General features: G+C 36.0%; 2 protein-coding genes across 2 annotated transcripts; both read right to left on the bottom strand.

The window, feature by feature from the left end:
• Nucleotides 1–16,623: 16,623 nt before the first annotated feature.
• HRG_01213 (uncharacterized protein) lies at nt 16,624–17,154 on the bottom strand (the record flags this gene model as incomplete). The annotated part of the gene is made up of 1 exon (XM_044859684.1): nt 16,624–17,154. The coding sequence occupies one exon, from the start codon at nt 17,152–17,154 to the stop codon at nt 16,624–16,626; it is 531 nt and encodes a 176-aa protein (XP_044726084.1).
• Nucleotides 17,155–17,987: 833 nt separating this feature from the next.
• On the bottom strand, nt 17,988–18,275 carry HRG_01212 (uncharacterized protein; the record flags this gene model as incomplete). The annotated part of the gene is made up of 1 exon (XM_044859683.1): nt 17,988–18,275. One exon carries the CDS (start codon nt 18,273–18,275, stop codon nt 17,988–17,990), a length of 288 nt encoding a protein of 95 aa, XP_044726083.1.
• Nucleotides 18,276–19,763: the final 1,488 nt, after the last annotated feature.

Below are 19,763 nucleotides of genomic sequence, written 5' to 3'. Positions count from 1 at the left end.
GTACGAGGAGGAATCGACCTACCTACTAAGCATGCAAAAAGCCCTATCGGTTAGAAGACTGCTAGTAGGTCTTCAAGGAAAACCGACCTAAAGGAATTAACCCTTTAAAGAGGCTACGAGAAATAGTATAATAGTCTCTTAAGGAGGACCCCTTATTATAGAAGAAGATAGACGAGATTTAGGTTGCTAAGAAATAGTAACTAACGCCGCTGCCCTTATTTAAGCCGTAAATTCGAGGAAAAATCGTTAATATAGTAAATCCGGCCTTTATCTTCCCTACGGATTAATAAGGCTAAGACTAACCGTTAGAACCCTCCGATTATCCCCTACGAAAATCAGCTATCCGTAACTCTAGTACTTCCCTCGATATCTATAATATACTCTTACGATTCTAGTTCTTTAAGAAGGTACGAAAGGAATATCTTATTGCTAGGGAATTAACTATACGGATAGAGGGATACGGAAGGGTAAATTTTACGATAAAATTACCTAACGGATCTATATGAATTCTTCGAAGAAAAAGGGTAGCTTTTTGCCCTCGATTTTTAACGAGCCTAATTTCCTTCCGCCTTCTTTAAGAGGAAGGAATCTTCTAGGATATAACGTCTAAGCCTACGAGGCTAGTCTAGAAGAATTAGACTATTAAGCTTATCGAGGAGAAATTCGGTTAATTTATTCTCGAATTCCGACCTATCCTTGGGAAGGAATCTCTCGAGAAGTTAGCTTTCCCTGCTAGGAGGAATAGGTCTACTATAAAGGACCCTCTTCTAGTAGCCTAAGGAGACGGCATTCTTTAGCACGTACGACTTAGTTACCCGGGCCCCCTAGCTTTATATAAGCTAGGTTAATAATAAGGCATACGAATAAGGGGCCTAAAGACCGTCGAATATAAATACTATGGCTAAGAGAAGACTAAGAGACGAATTTCTAGACGGACCCTAATACGGCCGGACTAGCTATATAAGGAAATTTAGGTCGACTAAACCGACGTCTCTAGGGATTAAGAAAGCTTCGTTAGGGTAATGTTTTTTATAGACGCTTTTTTAGGGATGGTTTTCCCCTATTTCTTACGGACCTACCTAAGTAAGCATAACTAGTCTGCCCTCTAGGACTTCGTTAACTAAATAAAATCCTACTTTAGCTACGAGGTAAAGAAGATACGGTCTAATAGAGAGCTATTTATAAAGGATATCTTATATTAGCTTCGAAAAAGGGGCATTTTACCCCTTCTATTAGCATCGAATACCTAGGCCTAGAACGGAGGGGCAGAAAGATTAGGGGGTGCTATAATAGAAAGGGCCTATACGATAAGACTTACTATAAAGCTTCTATATAACCTTTAGCGGGAAGTCGTTAAGACCGCCTATTACCTTCGGAACCGGACCCTAAGGGACCCTAGGGGACTAAGGGACTATAGGGACCTAGAGACCCTTTTTAAGACCTAAGGAATAGACTAGAAATCCCCCCTCGAGCTCTTTATAAAGAAGAGGGCCTCGCTAGCCTACCTTCGTGCCTACGGCTATAAGGCATATACTATAACTACCGATATATAGCTAAAAAGGAAGAAGAAAAGAAAGCTTAATCCTAGAGCCTTTATTAGTTACCTCGTTAGTTATAATTCTATGAATATCTTCTAGATCTAGATTCCTCTTCTATAGAAGGTTATTTTAACTAGGGATATAATTTTCGACGAATCTAGCTTCTTCGACGGAAAGAGGGATTAATAGCCCCTCTTACTCTCTTAACGTTAGCTAATTTAAAAGATTTAAATCCCCCCTTCCTAATAGTCTTAAGAAGAGGTCTTAGATAAGGGAATAAAAGAAGAAACTAACGTCGAAGTAGTTAAAGATAACGCCGACTTCGAAGAAAAAGAAGAGGAAGCTGCTAGATTAGATAATCTAGACAAAGAAGGAGACTATAGGAAAGCGGTAGAGCTAGAATACGCTTACCTCCCTACGCCTCCTCTTACGGAATAAGAAGAAGATCTAGAAGTAGCTTTTTTAGTTAGTCTTCCTATCTCGGCCCCTAAGGGGGTAGGAAAGGCACCTCTCTTAAAGGATTACCCGGCTGCCTTTTTATCCCTACTTCGAGAAGCAAAGGAAGGTATAGGGCCCGATACGGATACTAAAGAAGACTAACTTCTCCCCTATTTCGATCGTTTTTCCGACTTCTACCTAACGCTAATAGAAGACGGTTCCTATAGAGCGTTTATAGTAGGCCGGCTTTTTAAGCTACTATTAGCAAGGAAGGTATATAGAAGAGACCTCCTAGACCTACTAGTAAACTAGAAGCAGCTAGAAAAACACCCCTTTAGAGACTAGTTTTTCTAGGCCTAGAAAGACCACCTAGCCTTATACGAGGAGATAGGGTCTTTCGAAGAGGTCCTTAAAGAAAGGGTAAGAGGAAAATAGGTCCTTAGCTATAAGTAGGTCTTTATCTATAAGACTAATAAACACGGCTTCCTTTAAAAGTATAAAGCCCGGCTAGTTATCTATAGGAATTAATAGGAAAAAGGGGATCTACCTACTAGGGCAACCACCCTAGCAGGGATGTCTTTTCGGACCCTTATAGATATAGTAGTAGAATTCGACCTCGAGCTCGAATAGATAGATATAGTTAACGCCTTTATTAACTGCCTACTTAAGGAAGAAGAAGTTATCTATATACGACTTCCTCTTAGTTTCTAATAACTAGGAAAGGTTCTATGGCTTAGGAAAGCTCTATATAGACTATAAAGATTACCCCTTCTTTAGCAATAGCATTTAATAGGTTCCCTTAAAGCTCTAGGCTTTACGAAAGTCCCTTAGGAACCGTGTATAATATAAAAGGGTAAAATCACGGTCTTTTTCTACGTCGACGATATTATCTAGGCATACCTAAAAAAGGAAGAAGCTACTATAAGGGAGGCTATATAAGGCCTATAATAAAGGTATAAGATAACTAGGCTAGGGGAGCTAAAGTAGTTCTTAGGGATATAAATCCTTAGGAATAGGTCCTAATAGACTATCTAGCTTACCTAAGACGCCTATATCGATAAGGTCGCTTATAAATTCCTCCTTAATTCCCTTAATAAGAAGCTTCCCTCTACGCCTATATTAGATAAAGAGCTTTTACCTAATCCGTCCTTTTAAGCTAGGGAGTAAGAGAAACACTAATATTAATAGAAGGTAGGCTCCCTGCTTTTTTTAGCTATTTCTACTAAACCGGATATCTCTTTTATAGTCTCCTAGCTAGCTAGGCATAACTAGAATCCTAGCCCTAGGCATTAAGAAGTAGTAGATAGAGCTATCCTTTATCTCTATTTAACGAGATTATACGGTCTACGCCTAAGAGGGTAGGGAAGGAAAATAGCTGCCGAAATCTTCCTTTATTCGAGCGATTTATCCTTTACGAATAATTCCTTAGATAGAAAGAGCTTATAAGGGTATATTATATCCCTTTTTAGAGGAACTATTGCTTAGAGAGCTTTAAAGTAGGCTACTATTACGACTTTAAGTACGGAGGCAGAGCTACTAGCTCTTTTAAAAGCGTTAAAAGAAGCGATTTTCCTTAGCCGGCTACTAATATCGTTACGACTATAAATTCCGACCCTATTAGCTATAGAATGCGATAATATATAGACTATATAAATTCTTATAGAAAATAGTAAGTTATCGACCCGGCTATAGTATATCGATATCTACTAGTATTAGTTACGCTAAGAGGTCTAAAGGGGACTTATTTCCGTCCGTTAGGTTCTAACGGCATTAATAAAAGCTAACGGTCTTACGAAGCCCCTACCGAAGTAGAAGCTAGCTGTCTTTTTATAGTAAATTAGGCTAGAAGACGTTTAAGAGAAGCTATCCTTAGAAGCCTGCCTTAAAAGTCTATAAGAGGAGCTAATAGTACGTACGAGAAGGTAATATCTATAGCCGAAGAAAAGGAAGAGGTTTTTCCCTTTAAAGGGCCGCCTATTTTAATTAGGTTTTTCCCTTTAAAGAAGGCCCCCTTTCTTATAGGACTTTCCCCTCTTTAGGCCCCTTTTCCTTAAGTAGGTCTAAAAGAGCCTAGGGACCTAAAAGGGGCCCCTGCTTTCCTCGAGTAAAGGGAGAAGTATAGAGCTAAGAACCTCCTCTATATGCTTACTAGCCCGAAGCCGTATTAGCTATGCCCTTAAGGGGCAGGCTATAGCTAAGGGGGTATATCGCGAAGCGTAGCTTGATTTCGTAGTTCTTAGAGATATCCCTTAGCACGAGGGACTAAGGAAGCTAAAAACACCCGGTATAGAAGAAGGAAGAAGGAGCTAAAAAGAGGTATAGAAAGGAGGGTAGGGGTATAAGGGGAAGTAGAAGTAGCGATAGCTTCCTATAGAGGTAGCGAAAGATAAGACGGATATGCCGGCAACGGCTAGAAAAGAGGGGAAAAACTAGTAAAAAGCTCGGTAGTCGAAAGGATATTAGTAGCTTCTTTAAGCAGGATCTTCTTTATTAATTAAGATGCTAGATAGGTATAAAGAGGGGCGTTAGATAGAGGAAAGAAGGATAATTAAGGAAATATAATAATTACTCCCTTACCGTAATTGCTGCTCCTATAAGAATTAAATCTCTCTACCCTGCCTATCCGACCCCTTACTTCTAATTTTACCTTTATGTATTTTTATATACTTCTTACACCTCTCTTCGCGAGAATATTACCTATATAGCCTATATATATAGCTATCGCGGTACTTAACGCTCGATAGTATTATACTTATATTAAAGGTATAAGAGTAAGATTTAGTCGGGAACCGGGTACTTAAGGAGATAATAATAGCGTAGGCCTAGCTAAAAGAGCTTAGTAGGTAGATAATATAAAAGGCGGCTGACTAGCTTTATAGGTAAGGCGGGTAGTATAGGTATCTCGCTTATAGTAAAGGAGATCCTACCCTTAAGATAACTATATTAGTATATAATTACGGAGTAAAGAAAGTAAAAGTATAAGATGGCATAATATAAATAGATAGAAATAAAAGTAATAATCTTAAGGTAGTTAATAGATATCGATAGGTATATATTTAATATAGGAGAGGTAACTTAATAGGGGTTACGTAAAGAGCCTTTTAAAATAAAAGTAAGAAGATTAAGTTAATATAAAATAATATTAGATAAGATAATATTAAAGAGGGAGTTATTTATTTAAAGGTTTTTATAGTAGTTATAGTACTAAGTAACTAGTAATTCCTTCCTATAATAGCTTATATTACGCGACGGCTAGTTAAGGGTAAAACGTAGAGGCCTTAAGAGCGCGCGCTAACGTATTATATAGTATAACGTTTTAAGAAAAGTACGGTAAAGGTAAGAATAGATAGGTAAAAGAGCTAATATAATAGATTAAATAAGTAGAATCCGATCTTAAGCTATAGGCTTTTCCCTATCCTTCTTATTATATATACCTACCTATATATTATTACCTATAGTATCTAAATTATAGCTAAGTTAGTTATAGTAATATCTATAGTTCGATTTAAATTTATATATTAAATTAGTACTAAGTAATTTATATATAGCTATAGTATTACTTAGAGCCTTATTACTAGCGTAAACTATACTAAAGACGATACTAAATATAAGGAATAATTTATATAAGCTATAATACCTTTTATAAAGGAGTATAAATTAATATATTATAGCGTATTAAGGGCTTTCTATAAATACTATAAGTAGTTTATAATAAATATCTTATAGAGTCTAATATCTTTACTATATATAGACGAAGCTTATATTATAGTTTAGGTTATATCTTTATATAAAAGTAAGTAGTATAAGGTAGAAATAAAATAAGAAATATAACTAATAATAAGGGAAATATAGTAAGAGTATAAAATATATAATAAGTTCTTAGGATATATTAGTTAAACGGAGGTTATATTATATAAAGTATATAAAGCGACTATAAGCGTAAGTCGCTATAGTAGATATTATAAAGTAGTATATTATAGGAAAGAATACTAAAAAGTAAACTAAAAGGTTTATAAAAAGGTATATATACTAAGAAAAGATTATTAAAAAGGGAAGGTCTAAAAGAGAATAATAATAAGATCTAAAGTTATAAATAAAGTATTATAAGATTATAGCTTAGTATAGATATTTACTAAGAAGTAAGATAAAGTATAGAACTAAATTACTTTTCTATTCTTAAGGTATATAAGTAAAAGCGGAATTTTAGGAAATTAGGGAATTACTTAAGACTACGTAATAGAGGGGAAGAAGGAGTATAAGGTAGGATTTTCAACGGAATTTATTAGTAGTATATTAATATATAAAAGAGGTGTTAAAGTTAATGATTCTTAATCTATCTACTAGCGGATATACTATCTTATATAGATAATTATAGCTAAACGGAAGAACCTTTTAGGACTAGATTTAGGCTGCCGTATAGCCCTAAGACTAGGGAATTCCGTGATACCTCGAGTAAATCTAGAAGTGTCTTAGTTCTACTAATATTTATGTTTAAAGGAGGTTGGTCGTGCCGGTATTCTTAAGAGGTCTTAGCTAGTATTCTAAGCTAGCTCTGTTCCTTCGATTCCCGATTATACGATAACCGGCAACCCGTTTAATGCATAATAACATGCAAAATAACGAGCGATTCTTACTCTATAGGATGAAATTTTATCTATAATTAATATACTACTTATTAGCTTATATAATTAAGAGAGTATACTATAGCTGCTTTATTTATAGTAGGAACACCGTTCCTTATATCTATAAATATTATAACTTATATTAATAGACTATTATATTAAGTAGTTACTTTATTTCTATTATCCTTTTACTTAGGTAGCGGTTTCTAAGTAGCTAGGCTAATAAGTTTAATATATAGGTAACGATCGAATTAATAATAGGTCTTAAGATAGTTCCTAAGGTAAGACTCTATCTTATTATCTTTAGCTTAAAGGAAGAAGAGGTAGTAGAAAGTAAGAACGATTAAGTAGTAAAGCTTTTAGTAGTAGCCGATATAGAAGGTTTTAAGGTTAACTATAATAGGCGCGGTTTCTTTATTAGCGTATTAGCGGGCTTAGGATAAGGACGCTTCTATAGCGGTATAATAGGATCGGCTAAAGCTAAAGTCGAAGCTAAAGGTAGAGGACTTAGCGGGAGGGCGCTAAGTATAGTAATAGAGAAAGAAGTAGCATAGGTATCTTAGTAGGCCGCTAAAGTAAAGGATAGTTACCGCTTTAGTAGCGATATAAGGGCTAAGGCTAACGCGGCTATAATAGTAGCGGCCTTATCGAGAAAAGTCTAAGAATCTAAGACGATAATAAAGATATAGTCTTTATCGGAGCTCGGCTAGTAGACTATAATATAGTAATTAAGGAGGCTAGCAACCTTACTTATATAGGTAAAGGAGATATTAGTTTAAAATTAAGAGTCCCGCGTTATAAGAAGGTATAAGCAATAAGCGTAGAATCGGGTAATCGATAACGTAAGTAAAAAGATCGGTCGAAGGAGTAAAAGGTAGGATTTCGTCCGGAATTTATAACGAGCATATAAGGGGCTAAATAATATATTAAAAGAATAGCGTTGCAAAGGATACTTATAAACTTACTTATTCTATCTACTACTCCTAGGGAAATCCTTTGTCTTTTATAGACTATTGCTCGCCTATTAGTAGACTAATTAGTTAGCTTTCTAGTATATTCTATAGTGCTTAAAAAGCTCTATCTATTATATATCTTCCTAACTTAGTAGGTGGTCTAATTATAGCGTAATAGGTAACGTAAGACTATAGGTTTTAGTATAAGTAGTAGATTTAACTAAAATGTTCTATGCCCTACCTATTCTCGTATCGCGGATATCTTCGGAACTACTAGGCTAAAATAGGCAATAGGGTCTCCGTTCTACTCGTAATTAACTTATGCATTTTATATATATTTTTGCTTGTAAGGATAGGCTTATCCTAACCCGCTTTTCCTAGAGGAAGGTATAGATATTTAGTAGAGGTCTTTATCTTTAAGGGTTATTCCCTTAGACTATATTATAGAACCTCTTTTTACTAGCTTATTCTATAGAGCCTCCTTATACCTATTATTTCTTTATAATAGTAAAATAGGAATATAAGGGTATATTCTTATACGCCTCTTAGCTATCTTTTTATAAAGGATAGCCTATAGGTTAGCGTAAATAAGAAAGATAATAAAGACTTAAAATAGGTAGAAGCCCCTTAGAGGGATCTTATCTAGGGTCCTAGGAGTAATATAGGTCGAAAGCTAAAGGAAGCTATAGTACCTAAGCTAAGTAGCGTCTAAACCTAGTAAAAGGTCCTATTATAGTAAGGAGTAGCTAAGGCTAACGATAAGGCTAGTAAAGGAAATAATAAGGGGGATATAAGGGAAGCTATTTATAGAGGTAAAGAGCCTAGGAAGAACGCTTAAGGTATATTTTAGCTAAATTTAGTACTTAAGGTATATATAAAGGAATTAAGTAGTCCTTATAGCTAGTAGCCTTAGTCGCGGATAATAAGGGCGGGTATAGTATAAAAAAGGATGCCTTTAGCGTTAGACTTAAGACTATCTCGTTGCTCGACCTCTTATATAAAGGCGTAAGGATAGATATAGCTATTTATAAAAAACTACTCTTTAGTTTATTTAAAGGCAATAACTAGCTAATTATAAATTAAGAGATTAAGGCTAAAAAAGATAGATATTATAAAGTTATTAGTATTTAATTAGAAAGGCATATATCTTTTAGTAAGTAACTATAATAAAGGAGGTAAGAAGATATAAGCTATAGTCTTAGCGTTAAGGCCTTTAATATAATACTTATCTTAGTAGGCGAATCTAAAAGGGCAATCTAGCTAAGTAAAGAATATTATAGATATTTTACTACTAGCGCCTCTCTAGCTATTAAGCGGCCTTTAAAGGTATAGTAAGGGTAGAGGTAAAGAGGAAGATATAGTATATTACTATATCTATATAAGGTTAATTAGTGTTTTATCTTATATATAAACGACTATTATAACTATAAAGTAAGAAAGTAAGAAGTAGAGAGTAAATAAGCTTATTATATTTTAAAAGGATTATAAAAAGGATAAGAGGGGCGAGTAACTTTATTATAATAAGTATAAGGAGAAGAATAGTATATATAGTACTTAACGCTATAGATAAGTAATATAAAGAGGTAGCTTAAGGAACGTTACTATTAAGATTAAAGGGAAAGCTAAGGATAATAGTACTAAAAGCTATTATCTAGGTAAGCTAAGCTAAATAGTAGGGTTACCCCTTTCCCTACTATAGTATTATAACTATAGCTACTAGGCCGCTAACGGTCGACTATATTAAGCACGTAATACGGTTTAATAGATAAATAGTTAGCACGACTATTTAATAGATATAGGATCGAGGGGATCGTAGAGATCTAAGTAATCTAAGATTAATAGGATTACTATACTCTATACGATCTAACGTTAGGGATTATAGCTAGGCCTATAATCTAAGGATAGTCTCTATAGGTATATTTAGCTACCTACTTTTACTCCTTTAGATAAATAGCTCTCTAGCTTTTAATATAGATCTTTATTACCATTCTATCTTTAATTCTAAATACCTAGTTATAGTCTATAGTCTATAACCTCCGACTTATTACTAACGTAATATACTTATTATTACTTAGACCACGCCCTATTATATCTACTAATATAAACCCCTCGATAGGTTTATCCCTTAGGAATAATACCGGTCGTTATATATTAAAAGCTCTTATTTAGTATAATACCGCGTTACTTTAAGTAATATCGTAACTATTAATATACCTATATAGTAAACTAGATTAACTAACTCTAAAGCTACTATATCGCCTTAGGATATAATACGCGAGATTATTACCCTTTAATATAAGGTATAGTTACTTAGGAATAAAAGAGGTAATAGATAAGTTAGGGACCTTAGAGAAGTAGTTAAACTAAAATAGCTAGGACTATTCGATAGTACTTATAGTACGCTTTAAGACTTTCTTACCTAACTTAAGGCTTATTACCGGTTTTACCTTACTAAACTCTTAGACCTAGTCGAAAAGGTACTCTATATAGGAAATTATTTATCTAGAACGGTACTTACTTAGTTTAGACCTATTATAAAGGACTTTCTCGATAACTAACTAGCGCGACGAGATAATAAGATAGATAAAGTCTTTACTAGTTTCTAAGGATTTAAAGAAGCTATTACTAAGGTATTTAGGATAACTAACGAAGAATAAGAAGCTAAATAGAAACTTTAAGAACTTTAATAAAGGATCTTAGTATTAAATTATACTATAAAGTTCTATTAAGTTACCTTAAAGCTTAATTAAGATAACGAACCTGTTATATTACGATTTTATAATAGGCTTAAAGAAAAAGTTAAGGACGAGCTCTATAAGGAAAATCGACCTAATAACCTCTCGGACTATATTACTATAGTAGTACGAATTAACGATAGATAGTATACGCGACGCTAAGAAAAGAAATAAGGAAGATAAAACTAAAACCCTTCCTATAAAAATAACTTTAACTAATACGCTAACTATAAAAAAAAGCGCGAAACTCCTATTACCTACGCTTATATAACTAACCTAGGTAGGATAGATCTAGATATAATATAGAAAAGTAAAGGAAAGTATTTTAACTATAGGAAACTTAAATATTACTTTAAAGAATATAGATAACCTTATAAGGAGAAGAAAACCTATTAAGCACTAGCTTTAGAAGGTAAGAAATACCTAAACGCTACTAATAGATAGGAACTAAAGTATAAACTCCTTAGTTAGACTATATACTATAACGATAAATATATAGTATACTTGAGTAATAAGAACGGTCCTAGATAGTTCTTAAAGCTACTAAAGAAGACCCTTATAATAATATAATAAAGGGATCCTAAAATATAGAAATAAGTTAAATTCGTAGAACTAGAATACCCCTATCTTAAAGGAGTCTCTTAAGACTAAATTAGGAAGAACGGTAAACGATTCTAAGAGGATATATAAAATAAAAATTAATAATAACGATAAGTAGTTTATAAATAATATAATAAAGAAGATATAAATATAGCCCTTATACTTACGAAACTTAGATAGTAACTTAAAGAGGAATAATAAAGTATTAACGATATAAGCTCTAAAGAATAAGAAATACTTAGAGAAACGGAAGATAAGAATAAACTTATACTACTACCCTTACTACTAAGGGAAAACGCTATAATTAGAGAATACGCTTTATACTTCGAAGAATTTAAAGAAATACTTAAAATTAGAACTTAATAGACACCTTAAATCTTATAGAAAACTAATAAGCTATATTAATTCGATATTAACCGGTACTACGTAAAGGAGACTATACTATAGCTATCGCTATAGTTAATACCTTTATAGCTCTATAACGAGAATAGTAACTATAAGGAGAATTTAAAGACGATCTATAAATACTACTTACTTATAAGTACTATAAGTATATTTTATAGATATTATACGTCGACCTAGATTATATAATATACTTTTAGATAAAGGCACGATATAACGCCTTCTTAGTTAGGTTCGAGGGATAAGTACTTTTAAAACCCTACTTAAGTATAGAACTAAACTACTAGAAAATCGATTAACGCTACCTAAACGACTAAGTTATATTATTAGAACCCGATTATAGCACGCTACTTAAATACCGCGATAATTATAGTTTATTAACGAGATATCTTTTAAAGATATATAAAATCTATAAATATACTAAAATAAAAGAATAGTATAACGCTACTTACTCTAAGATATCTAAACCCTTAATCTTTTAAAGACTTATATAATAAGTTAAATACGATAAAGAAGATTATAATAAATATATATACCTAAACTATAGAATTTATAAATATAAAAAAGCATAAGTATAGTATAAATAATATAATAGTATACTAAAAGATTATTAGTAATATATATAAAGGCTATAAGCTATATTCGACTAAGGGAGAATCGATATAAAAATACTATATATAAAATAGAAAAATATAAAACGAAAACTTAACCTTTAGTATAAAAATAAATAGAATTACGAAGTATAGTATATAATTAACTATAAAGTAATATAATATAAACGATATAGCGTTAAGAAATAAGAAATCTTTAATTAGCTATAAGATATTAGTCTCTTAAGCCCTAATATAATACTACGCGATAAAAATATAAAGAAACAATATTAATAATAAATCGAAGAAGAATACCTAAATAAAACGAATAAGGACTAAGTAAAAAATAAGGTACGCTATCTATAAAAGGGCTATAAACTAGTATAATATAATAAGATCTAAGGACCCTATATATAGTAACGGTAAGCTATAGCGACTAAATAGTATTAGATATTTAAATCGCGGGATATTATATATATATACTTTTAGACTATAGTATAATAGGTAATTACGTTTTACTTAAAGTTATTAATCGTTATTAACTTATATAAAGATATAAGAAAGATCTATATAAACTTATAAATATCGAAGGAGAGGCCTTTAACTATAATAATAGAATTATTAATATAGAGATTAATTACCTCGATATTAATATTTAGGGCTACGATAAATAAGTTAACTTCGATATTATAGATATTAGAAAATACAACCTTATATTAAGGCTTCTATAGCTTTAGGAGAGCAACCTATTAATTAACTAGAGAACTAGATAGCTATATTAGAATAAAGACGTAAGTTTCTAGGACTAGTAGATTTAAAAGAAAGTAAAATTTTATCATAATTTAGCTACTAAATAGGATAAAAGGGATAACCGTTTAAGTAAATTATTATAGGCTTTAGCGATATAAATAAAAATAGTAACCGAACTAGCGGATATAATAAAATCGACTAATAAGACCTACGTACTAACTAATACGGCTATATAACCTAGCATCTAATATTATTATAGAGTAGGTAAAGGCGTAGGCTTAAGTACGGTCCGTTAAAAGAAGGTTAGTAATCTATAAGGGGGAAAAGGAAGAGAAGTATAGGCCTAGCCTATATAGGCGCGGAGGCCGCTTATATATAGACTTAGCCTAGACCTTAGTCTAGGCCTATATAGGGCAAAAGCCCTTATATTATACCCCTACCTAGCTTTTAAAGAGGCGCGCCTCTAAATAATACCCGATACCGCGCCTAAGGGGACGGAACCCTTACGCGGACTACGTACGCTTAGTCGCGGAAAAAACGTTAGTAAATAATATATAATACCCTCCTAAGCGAGCTTCTCGGATAGACTATATTATTAGTAGGGGCCGCGCCCTAAGAGTCGGGCTTTAGTACTTTTAGCTAAGGAGCGGAGGTATATAGAATAGCGCGTAGCTAGCTTCGGTAAGCTTATAGTATCCCGCCCCCCTTATATCGGCGCACGGTAGTAGCTCCTAGTACCGTAACGTAGGGGACGGTACTCCGGTATATAAGGCTCCGCTCCCTCCTATATAGGGCTATACGGGCACTCCCTTTCGCTATAGTTATATTATATTAGCGGCCTTCCTATATCTTAGCCGCCCTTTCGGTCGCTATAGGCATACGTCCCGTCCGTATAGCAGCTGCTGCCGTATACGAGGGGACGCCGATAAAGCCCGTAGAGGCGTTACTAAGATTACTCGTCGCTAGAGTCGCTATCGTCGAACCTAACCTCCTTTCCGTCCTAGCGCGTGCGCCCCTCTACTACTTAAAGTGCGTTTACCCGCGCCTCTTAGCGCGGGTACTTTAAAAACTAATAGGATTTACTACTATAGCCTATATATCGACCCTCCTATCGCTACCTCTTTCTATCCTTAGTCCTTAAAGCAGAGATAGAGATATCTATAGTATTACTAGCGTTATCCTCTTCTTATACTATAGAAGAAGACGAAAAAAGAAACTTAATGCTACTAAGCTCGCGAAGAAGGCGGACGAGATCGGTATATATATCTAGTAGTATAGACCTTTCGCTTAGACGGGTACGTTAATCCGAATTTAAGCTCGTAATAAGGCAATTATACTTTACCGCGTTAGGCTAGCTATATACGTCTACTTAATAAAGTACCTCTTCGAACCGTACGAGGTAGGCCGGAATAGCTTTACTTTGCTTTTAACGGAGCGTTATAAGCTCCTAGCCTACTAACTTAGCTACGTTAGGTTCGCCGTAATTAGTACGGAGCTTTACGAGGAGGTTAGCTAGTCCGTTTATACTAATACGCGTAAACGGTAAGAGATACCTTTATAAGCGTAGGGATAGGCTCGCGTAAAGATAGTCGAATTAAGCGCGGATATCCCTTATTACGGCGCTATTAGTATAGAGCTTCGCTTCTATATAAAGTAGCTATAGCTCGAGCTCTATAGAGGAGCCGTCGAACTTACTAAGGTACGGTAGTACCGCTCTTAGTCGTGCGGAGCCCTACTATTATAAGAGGCTCTCGATTGCCTAGGCGAACTAAGTATTACGTTTGCCTTAATTTTACGACTATAGGAGTACGGATATTTCGCGTGCGTATATACTAGCGCGGGCGGTTTAACTAGACTAGGTAATTAAACGTTGGCTTTAAAGGCAGCTAAAAATAGCTATTCTATATATAGGGATATAAAGAGGGTAAAATAAAGGGTAGATTATACTATTACGGAGTAAGTAGAGGTATAAGCTTAGGTATGGTTTATTAAAAGAAGGTTAGTAATCTATAAGGGGGAAAAGGAAGAGAAGTATAGGCCTAGCCTATATAGGCGCGGAGGCCGCTTATATATAGACTTAGCCTAGACCCTAGTCTAGGCCTATATAGGGCAAAAGCCCTTATAAATATAAATAGAATAAAGGATATAATATAAAGATCTAAAAAGTTATTGCTACTCTAAGGAAAGACCTTAAATAAATTAATAAAGAGCTTAAGTTAAGAGAAACTAGCTCTTAAAAGAAAGAATAAAGCCTATAAGATAAAATAAAGAACATCCCCTAAGAATACCGGAAATATAATAAACTCTTTAAAGAAGAACTTAAGATAGGGTTACCTAAATATAGCTAATAAGACTATAAAATTTATCTTAAGGATAGAATAACGCTAACGTTCTATAAGATCTATAACCTAAATAAAAAGCAACTATAAACGCTATACGACTACCTTAACGAGAATCTATAAAAGGGATATATATAAACGTTAATATCTAAAGTAAGCTACCTAGTTATATTTATTTTAAAGAAAAACAGTAAGCTATAACTAGTTATTAACTATAGACGCTTAAACGATATTATAATAAAAGACCGAATACTATTACTACTTATATTAGAACTATAAGATCGACTATATAGTAAAAAATAGTTTATAGCCATTAACCTTAAAGGCGCTTATAACTTAATACGTATAAAAAAGGGATACGAATAAATAATAGCCTTTAAAACGAAATTTAAACTATTTAAATATCTAGTAATACTATTTAGACTTATAAATATACTAGCTACCTTCTAATAGATAATTAATAATATCCTACGCGAATACTTAGATATCTTTATAGTAGTATACCTAGATAATATCCTAATCTTCTTAGATACCCTAGAAGAATATAAGGAATATATCTATAAGGTACTCTACGTACTTTAAAATATATAGTTACTAGTTAAACTAAAGAAAAGTAAGTTCTATATATAGGAAGTAGACTTCCTTAGATATACGATCTTACTAAGAGAGAAGGACCTTATAATAAGGCTTAGGCTAACCCTTTTAGCCTTTTACTAGCTCCTCTTTAAGGCTAACTTCTTATTTTCCTTCTTAAAAAGGATTAATAAGGTAGACCGAGATAACTACTACTATAGCTAAGGAAGGTATATAGCTAGGTACCTTAACTTAAGGTGCCTAAACTAAAGGAGGGAAAGAGAGGTCCTTTACTTAACTTCTAAAAGATAGAAGGAGGCCCTTAGCTTACCTTTTCTTTATAGCTCTAAGGAAGAAAGGGAAGCCCTTTTAACCCTCTTAGCTAAAATAGAGATAGCAACGGCTAAGTAGCTCGAAAAGGAGTAACCTAGGGGCCCTTAGGCCCTTAGGGGGGGAAATCACCGCGCGGGAGGAACTAGACTAACCTTTCCTTTATCTTTACTATTATAGCTACCCTTTCCCTAATTAGTTATAAGCCTCTAGGCTCTATAGCTAGCTAGGACTGCTAATAGGTGCCTAGGCCCTTATTGGCCTCGCTATGGCCCTAGAGGCTATAAGCGAGTAATAATATAAAAAAAGAGACTGGTAACTATTTTAAGCTTAGGCAGAGGAAGAGGTAGAGGCCGGGCGAGCAGCCGGTCGGGCAGCCGGTTGAACCGCCAAACGGGCAGAGAGTCGGGTAATCAGTCAAGTAGCGAGGAGAGAACTGCCAGGCACGGAGCATTTCATGTCCTTTAGTTCTTTATCTTCAATCAACACGCGATGCACATAACACGGGTTTGCCTCTCACGGGCCTACCTCTTCGTACGCTATAGCCACCTTGCATGGCAAGCCATCCGCCTTTTTGCAGTATCCATGCATTGCTAGACTTGGTGAGTTTATAGATCTAGAAGTTCCTAAATCCTGAACGGTGTATTAAACCCCTCGTTGGGTTGAATCCCTCGCCTACTAACCCTTTCCTACCCGCTCTCCTACCGCAGTCTCGACGGCTAAGGAATCTAAGAGATCGTCTCAATCTCGAATCTAATCTTCAAACACGTAATTCCAGCGGTCCCCGTCGTTCGTGAGGGTACCGTGGCCGCCCATGCGCCAGTTCCCGGAACCGCCGTCGTCATCGCCGCCTTTCCACTCCCAGTACGAGCCGTTTTGGTCAATCCAGTAGTCGCGGCCACGTCGACGGACCCAGAAGCCTCCAGGGTTTTCATTGTTGGAGGCCTGGTTTTGAATATTGTTTGTGACCTCGACAGTAACCCTGCCGGTCTCGCCCTCGCGCTGAGTGCTCTCGCGGTCGCAGACGCCGAAACTCCAGCAAATCAAGCATTGAGCCTGCTGCTCGCTCGACATAGCCTGCCCCTTCTGGGGGCTCTGCGCCTTCTGGTGTTCCTGGAGGTCGCGCTTCCTGTTGGGGCAGCACAGACTCCTGAGGCACGTAGCGGCGCTGACTGCTCGCTTCTCGAGGCCCATCTCCTCGAGGGAAATATCACCCATCTTAGGAAGAGCGATGCTGTTGCCGGCAAGCGCCACGATGACCGTTGCAATAGCCTGAGCCTTCATTTTTGCAGGTTTTCTGACGAGGGATGTTGACTAAAGGAGGTGGGGAACAAGGTTCAAGCTCTGGGTGCTAGGTGCTGGATGATAGCGGGAAGATATTTCAAACGACAGCGGATTCATCGAATCTTATATTTGTCGAGAATTGCGGACTCCCAGCACGCGTTGGTGCGAGAGGCCGGAGTTCTTTCGCTTGCAACTGTCCGACCCACCGTTTTCCGACCTTCGTCCTGTCCGCCAGCATTCCACTTTCGCGCGAGGCCGACATTTGGCCGTGGAATCTTCTCTCCTCGGCAACCCCAGGTGCAGAGCAGCGAGTCCACAGCCGGAGTTCTTCGGCAGACCATTCGAGGACCTGCCTCTGAGTACATATACGCTGGCCGAGCACCTCGCCGACCTCTCTTAAGTCACTGCGAGACCGCGTTATATCTGTGGATCAAAGCGCATCTATCCACAGAGACGCTAGCATTCCTTCAAAACCAGATTTTTTAGGGTTCGCGGAATCTAGCCAATAGCCTAATAGGATTCTGCGCCCTTAGGCTCCCGTTCGGGCAGTTTTCCCCTTTACTACCTCACGCTGTAATGTAAGGCTCGGTAGGCAGTTGTGGCTTATTGCTCTCTCCTCCTGCGGCGTTCCTATTCTTTATCTATACGCACTCCGCTTAGAGCTGCGCAGTTTCAGAGAACTCTTTATTTTAAGCATCTCGTCTATCGTCCAACATTCGCGAGTCCTAGAGTTCGCCGTCTAAGTCTACCTTAAAATGCTCCAACTCGTCCTTCCTATAGAAGGCCCATTTTATTGTGAGACCTGAATCTCGAGAGCGGTATCTCGTCTCGGCCTATAACAGATTAGGTTGGTACTCGGCCATCTTAATCCAGAACTCATCGATGGTCCGTCGGGATTGCCCCGCGGCCTGTCGCAGCGCAATTTTCTCCGGGCGCCTTCCATTATCGAAGTCGAGGCGTGTGACGTACGCCAGCGTCGTTATCAGGATGAGCAGCTCTTGGAGAAGCTCGCAAAACGTGGCGCCCGACACCGATGCCTCACGCAGGGTGTTGATGACGGTGCGGACGAGTTTGAGGGCGGCAAAGAGGTCATCAACGGAAAAGCAAAAGCCGACGCACATTCAGGCATGGTCGCCAAATTGGGACAAAGTCAAGCTGATGAGGCTCGAACAATTTTTGCTCGCTTCGCATTGAGCCTCTTAACCTTGGTTTGCGTGCTTTGCTGGCTGGCGGCGTTGACCTGTCGGGATTTCAACCCTTCAGTGCCTCAGTCAAGCGGGGAGAATGGAAGAGACCCCATAGAGATATGTGGCTTTTGGCCTTCGGTCTTTCCCGAGCGTTTGTTGAAGCGTAGACATGAAAACGCTCGACAAGGCGCCGAAAACGTAGATCCCTTCAAGGGAGTAACGATAGCCCCCTAAAGTGAAAGTGCGAGGACCATACGAATTTCATTGAACAACAACATTCCGGAATCATACAAGGCTCGGGTGCTCCTAGTAACAGGTTTGTTCATCTCTAGAGGCAGCGGCTTGAACATTGAGCTAGATTTCGGCGTCAGACAAACTCTTAATAGTTTACTATAGCGCCTGAGAAGATGTCGACGGCTGCAAATACATACCCAAAGTAGTCGTCGGTGATATTATAGATCTAATAGAGCCTCGATCTCGATGGCAAATTCACTCACTTATCTATTAATTATTAGGCGTCGGAAGCACTCTAGGGTACTTAGAAGAAGCAAGGTGTTAGCATGCGAGAGTAGTTAGACGAAAAAGCGAAGATGTAAGATAAGTCATAAATAAAATGTTTAGGTATAAGGATATAAAGCTAGAGCCTCTATACTACGGGGATAAAAAGAAAGACTAATAAGTTATTTAAATATAGGAGAAATATAAGATATTAATAGAGATTAAGGTTATTACTATACGACGAAGTTACCTTATAAAGGAGAAACTACTTAAAGTACTATATAAGTAATATAGTTATAGAGGCAGTAATATATATATATAAAGAGATTAAGGACTAAAGATAAGAAATAAAAGGTATAAGTAAGATTAAAGCGTAACGTAATAGATAATAAGATATATAGATATAGTAAGAGTAAAAACAATATCTAGTTAACGCTTAGCTTACTAAGCTACTTTAATAGCTTAGGTAATTACTATCTAAGTAAGTATCTTTAGCTTAGTTTTAATTTAAGAGATATTTATAAAGTAAGGAGTATTAAAGAAATTTTATATAACTATAAGTATCTTAATAAAAAAAACGCTCTTATAAGGCCTTGCAGCGGTCCTAAGCTAGCTATAGCGCGCTAAAATTAAAATAAATATTCTTATTTAATTCTTTATACTTAGTTACCCCCTTATAAGGATAGCTTATTAGCCCTAGGATAAGGGTAGGACGGGGGGCGACCTAATAGTAGTTAATAACGTAAGCGACCGCTAAACGGAAATTTTTTAATTATAGGAACAATATAGTAATATAATAGGCCTAGGACTAAACTAATGCGATTTTAAGCTAATTACTAAGAATAAAGTAAAGGCTAGTATTACTAAATATATATAAGGAGTCGCTTATAACTTTATTTAAAAGATTATATAAAGGCTCTTAGC

The sequence above is a fragment of the Hirsutella rhossiliensis genome (assembly GCF_020360975.1).
Source record: "Hirsutella rhossiliensis strain HR02 chromosome Unknown scaffold00001, whole genome shotgun sequence".
In the NCBI taxonomy this organism is placed as follows: domain Eukaryota; kingdom Fungi; phylum Ascomycota; class Sordariomycetes; order Hypocreales; family Ophiocordycipitaceae; genus Hirsutella; species Hirsutella rhossiliensis.
Note: the sequence above shows the minus strand (reverse complement) of the source record. Positions and strands in the feature narration are given on the sequence as shown.